The sequence below is a fragment of the Copidosoma floridanum genome, unplaced genomic scaffold, assembly GCF_036245765.1.
Source record: "Copidosoma floridanum isolate Cflo_tuat_1 unplaced genomic scaffold, Cflo_Japanese_pri ptg000012l, whole genome shotgun sequence".
Taxonomy (NCBI): domain Eukaryota; kingdom Metazoa; phylum Arthropoda; class Insecta; order Hymenoptera; family Encyrtidae; genus Copidosoma; species Copidosoma floridanum.
In genome coordinates, this window is record NW_028321889.1 from 8,611,541 (window position 1) to 8,617,265 (window position 5,725).

The window sequence follows — 5,725 nt, forward strand, 5'->3', positions numbered from 1 at the left end:
AGGTTACAAATGTTTATATACTCTAGTATTCCATAAGCACCAAACTACCTAAAGAAAACAAAATTTTTTACACAAATTTTTCATTTATTTTTTCGTCCAACCAATACAATCTTGAGATTTTTGACAATTGTGTAAGCATTTTTTGAAACTATTTTTAACGTCAACGACCAAATGTATAAATCAGTAATAGTTTAAAGTTTTTTTTTTTTTTTTTAATAAAAACGTTCATGTCGTGTATCAGGGTTAGCATTAAAGTATACAAAATACGTTTGTACATTACATATAATTTTGTTCTATATCAACTGAAATTCGATCAATACTTTTTTTTTGTCTATAAGTTTCTTATAAATAACCAAAATAGCGGTACTCCAGATAATTTTTACAAGTTTAAAGTTACTTGTTTCCAAATATTCTTTCAATCCAGCCTAATTTAAAAAAAAAATCTGCCAAACAAATCATTTATCTGACTTAACAACCACACATGTAAAGGATTTAGTAAAGGGACACTTAATCCTTTAAAATAGAGGATTATGACTGTGTCTTAAGTTGATAGATATTTATTTTAATCTTAAGCACCTACGTAAAGGCAACCCTTTTTGCAGACGTTAAAAGGTGTTGAAGTTTTTCAGGAGTTATTTATAATTTTTAAAATAGTACACCTATTATTTCAAATTTTTTTTATCGATATACGAGCACTTTTCAGCATTCCATAAGCTGTATTGAAATTCATAGTGATGGCTTAATTTACGTAAAACATTATTATTGATGTACGTACTATCTTTATCATCTCATATTTCTTGCGACAGTTGCAACAATTCTAACAGATAGTTACATTTACTGTCATTTTGGAGAGACACTTTACTAAATTAATAGTAAAGTTGAATAATAGTTATTGCTTCCATGCAACTAAGATTATTGGCTGTATTTTAAAAACATTTTACAACATATGCGTAGAATGTTTACGTACATGTTTGAAATATTTAAAACATTCGGATTAGCTACAATGTCTATGTCTAAATACTCAAAGAAAAAAGAAATAAATTACCAATCTCTTTTTACATACTCGTATAGAGGTATGACATATAACATAATATTCATTTTTATTTTGATCATTGCTGGAACCTTTAAAGTTTACGAATGTGTAAATAAGTTGCAAGATGATTCCAAAATGAGTTTAGCTATTGATGTTTTTGGTAATTTTATTATTTATGCAGTGTCTATAGTTGTATTAATCAAGTATGTCACAAGTCAGCGTTTAGCCGTCAAGATTGGTAACGAGTTGTACTTTGGTGATTTAATTTTAAAAAAGTTTGATAATCTTTATAAAGAGAAGACTCTATTTACTCACTATGCATTAATTTTAATATTCGATTTTGCTATTTGGTTATGTGTTATTATCGTTGGCCTATTTTGTGATATAACGATGTTTGAAAGTATTTTAACTCACATACCTAATTTTATCATAAGTTGCTTAGTAATTCAGTATGTTTTTATTATTACTCTTATACGTGGCATGGCTACTACCGTAAACAATCAACTGAAGAAATATATTAGTTGTATATCTTCTAGAGCTGTACTTCAAAAATTTCAAAGAATTCCTACATCCGTAGCTTATTTATCCCAAATTGAACAAATAACAACACTACGTAAATTATGTCTTAGCCTGTATGATATTTCAGATGATGTTTCAAGATTTTATTCGATTCCTATATTAATATGCATCACAAAACTGTTTTTTTCTATTTTATTAAATACGTATTTTTTTATAAAACCTTCTATATTTGGAAAAAGTATAATTACTAATATGAATGAAGTCTGGTCCATATGTTGGTTATCACTGGACATGTTTTCTCTTCTTATCTTAACACGGTACATAACAATTACAGTAAATGAGGTATTATTTGAAAACTTGTATATTGTAATAGTTTTGCTGCGTCTAATAAGCAATCAATAATAATCAGACACTGGTTCACTTTTTAGGTGAAAAAAACGGGAGATATAGTACATCGAATTTTATACTCCTCGCTAGATAGTGAAGTTGAGAAACAGGTTTACAAATTATTGTTGGTTTCAATAAATGTAAGACAAATAATAAATTTTAATTTTTAATTCTTATTTAATACATTTCAGTTAAGAAATTTATCATTTCACTTGCTTCATAAACAAATTCAATTTTCGGCTATGAATATGTTCTCTTTAGATTCAACGTTATTGCAGTCGGTAAGCTTTTCAATTTCATTGTAAAATATATGCACAATAACATACAATAAATACATTCCAAACATCGGATTGTAGGTAATTGGTTCAATGACCACGTATTTAGTTATTTTGATTCAATTTCAACGAGAAAACGGTACCTCTGAGAAAAATTTTAAGTCTTCAGTATGAAAATATATTTTCACACCTTTAACGGAGATAAAAATAAATTCATTTGAAAACTTTACAAATATAAATAACCTTATTCAAGATTTGCAAATCAGTATTCGAATAAAAAGTTTTCATAGATGGAAAAACCAGTAGTACTCTGGTACTTTTAGTTGATACGTTATTTTAGCATTAAAAACCATTTAATTATCTATTTGACATATGCATGTGCGATAAATTTCAATTCACTCGCTTGTAACTAAAAATTGTATCAAAATCAACAAATACGTGAAAATTCCTTTTGACATCTGTAAAGTTAGAACTTACTGTTACTTTGTTTTGTTTCGTTATAATTTTAATGTTTTGAATAATTAAACATTAAACCATACCGTTGTTAAAAGAGATGCATCCATGCGTATTCCTTTAGCAATAAAAATATTAGTATGTAAGAGTTGCAATGAATACATATGAACCTAGAAAAAAATTTGATTTTGAATTTAAAGAACTTTTGTAAGGTAAACATTTCTTACTTCTTCTTTGAAGAGCTTGTCATCTGTATTTATTAAAATTTCATTGATGATTTTTCGAGTTTTTGAATTTTCATTATTTGCATTATGACATGTCAAGGTAATCAAAAGTAATTTTGAAGAAAAATAAATTACAACAGTGTAGTAATAAAAGAACCAATTTTCCATTTCTAAATTGTTCATTTTCTTGTGCCGTTTGTCTAAAATATAAAAATATAATCCAAACGTCAATTCAGTAAAAGTAATTATTACTGAGGCTATGATTTGTAAACTAAAAGTAGAATTCACTTTCCTAACAATTTCATTAAGTTCATAATGCCACTGTTTTAAATACCGCAACGTTAAAAATAACACAGGATTCATTCGATTGTGATAAACTCGTCTTAAAAGATGAGCTTGATCTGTTTTTAAGTTATTTTTTAACTTGATCAGTTCTTCATTAATGTGTTCAAAGCAAATACCCAAAATGTACACAAAGTTATTATATTGAAGATCTAACATATAAATTGCTGTTGTACTATAAAATCCAACCAATTTCCGAATAATTTGAGGCACATCTCCTGACAAAATTTTTGGTACATGAACTATCAACAAGGTATAAACAATGAAATCTTTCGTATGTATCCATTTTGAAATTTTTGTAAATTTTTCACATGGAAGTTTTGTAGTAGTCGTAGCCAAATAATTAACTATTTTTATTACAGATGTCCCAAAAGTATAGTTACATATCAACATAAAATTCACTAGTATATAAAAACAATTATCTTGTAACATCCTCGTACATATCCTGTTTGAATAAATTGATGCATTTATGAAGTATAGAATCACCAAAGATATGCATATATAAATGAATGTAACTATTGTGCAATGTATAAATGCTGCTCTTGATTTTCTTATTCGAAAGTTTACTACGGTGTATGGGATCAACCCGTAAAGACGACAAACCAAGATGGACGGTTGCATTATACTTAAAAAATCATTGGCATAAAAAATTCGCCAGTTTTTCATCATTGACTGTTTGGTAAATTTAAATATCCCTGAGAAAATTTTTTGTTTATTTAACCAGTAAATATTTTTTCAAAATCCTTACTACCAATAAATAATTTTATAAATTTTTATTATTATTCTTAACGCTGCCTGTTTGTTCTTTCCCGGGAAAAACTTACTTTATATTCTGTTATATCTTTTTAAAACTTTATTACTTAGTAGCACTTTAATAAATTACTTGAAATGCTCGATATTGGATTAAATAAAAAAAGGATGTGCGCTTAAGTCAGCAGATTAATGAAATTAAATACTTTTTAGATAGTTGCGATAGACTTTTACTTTTAAGTGAATTAATTCATAATTTAAACACTACAATAAGAAAAATGTAGTTTAAATTAAAACTTGTTTGATCCAGAAAATTGTTTTACTATTGCAAAAAATTTGTAAATAATATTATGAAAAAAATCGAGTTTACCTAATTTCTTCTTACTCTTGCGCTTGAGTGTGAGTATTTCTGCAAAATAATGAGAAAATCTAAAAAGCACTACACAAAAAAAACTTAATTAATCAAAGTAATATTTATCACGTATATTATTGTTCCAACTGCTTTAATTGTACAAGAAAATGTTTGTCTACAAGCTACAATTTATTTTGTGAAGTAAAAAGACTCACTCAAGAATAAAAGCCAGCTGATTTTAATTTAAATAATACTAAGGCTGCGTATACACGCTACGGAAATTTACGCGACGGAATTTTGGTTGGCCAATCAGAGTAAAGCTCTCCGTATGTATAGTTATAGAAAGACTGTCCTGCCAAAGTTCTGTGGCGCAATTTTCCGCTCCATGTAACCGCAGCCTAAGTTAAAAAGAAATCAATAAATGCTCACAGATTTTAAGGTACTTACAAAAAATTTTTTGACTTAGTACTCGCTATTGTCTAATAGAATAGAGCAATTAATTTTTAAATTGATGATAACATGACGTAATAAATAAGACTTCAGAAGCTTGTATCAATAATATTTTATTACATTAATAATGTTTGCTCTAATCTATACACGAATTTTTTTATTTACATCAATACAGTTTGGCGCCAGAAATATCAAACATTATTTTGCTATTTTCGCCGTATAAAATATAGTATTAACAATGCATGATGATAAAATTTGATAACTGATAACCCACCTATAATACTTCAATGACATCTAGCTTTATCCAGTTGCATATAGTTACAATTTGTAAAATACTGTATGTGGTATAAATAAAAGTGTAGAAAAATAATAAAAAATTGCACTAAAATATTGTACTTGCAACGAATTTTTGTTCATGGAATTCACAAGCTTTAATCATTACTTGTTTGACGTATGATTACTTTCTAATCACAACCAAATAATACTAATACTTTTTTATGCCTCACGCATTAAAATTTTTTATGTAAATACAAAAAAATCATACGATTACTCTAATTAAACTTGACTTATTTTAGTTAATGCTTAACAAATTTATTACACGTTAAGATCAGTAAATATGGTGTTAGCACATCTTAAAAACAATGTTATATTTATGTATTCGTAGTTAAAGGAGTACAAAAATCTCACTGATTAAAGTTTAAATGTTAGTCTGATTTTCCAGCATTAAATTAATCATATCTATTAATATGAATGAATTAACGTAAAACTAATGTAAGTTAACTGATTTGCAAACATTAAAAAAAAAAGTAAGTAACATTTCTCATAATCTTAAATGCGTAATTTATTTGCCTTACAGATCAGTTAGCATTAGAAAATCTCTTTTCAAAATTTGAAATAATTTTACTGTAAGGAATTTCATACAATATCATCGTTAACTTTT

At 26.8% G+C, this 5,725-nt stretch overlaps 2 protein-coding genes across 2 annotated transcripts; one reads left to right on the forward strand and one right to left on the reverse strand.

Moving 5' to 3' along the window:
• The first annotated feature begins 955 nt into the window (after window positions 1–955).
• LOC106642484 (uncharacterized) lies at window positions 956–2,388 on the forward strand. Its single transcript, XM_014357271.2, has 4 exons — window positions 956–1,894; window positions 1,981–2,049; window positions 2,131–2,220; window positions 2,296–2,388. Exons 1-4 carry the CDS (start codon window positions 956–958, stop codon window positions 2,386–2,388), a joined length of 1,191 nt encoding a protein of 396 aa, XP_014212757.2.
• On the reverse strand, window positions 2,152–3,664 carry LOC106642467 (uncharacterized). The gene is made up of 3 exons (XM_014357244.2): window positions 2,895–3,664; window positions 2,754–2,837; window positions 2,152–2,672 (listed from the first exon to the last, which is right to left on the reverse strand). The coding sequence occupies exons 1-3, from the start codon at window positions 3,624–3,626 to the stop codon at window positions 2,610–2,612; spliced, it is 879 nt and encodes a 292-aa protein (XP_014212730.2). The 5' UTR covers window positions 3,627–3,664; the 3' UTR covers window positions 2,152–2,609.
• Between the last annotated feature and the right edge of the window lie 2,061 nt (window positions 3,665–5,725).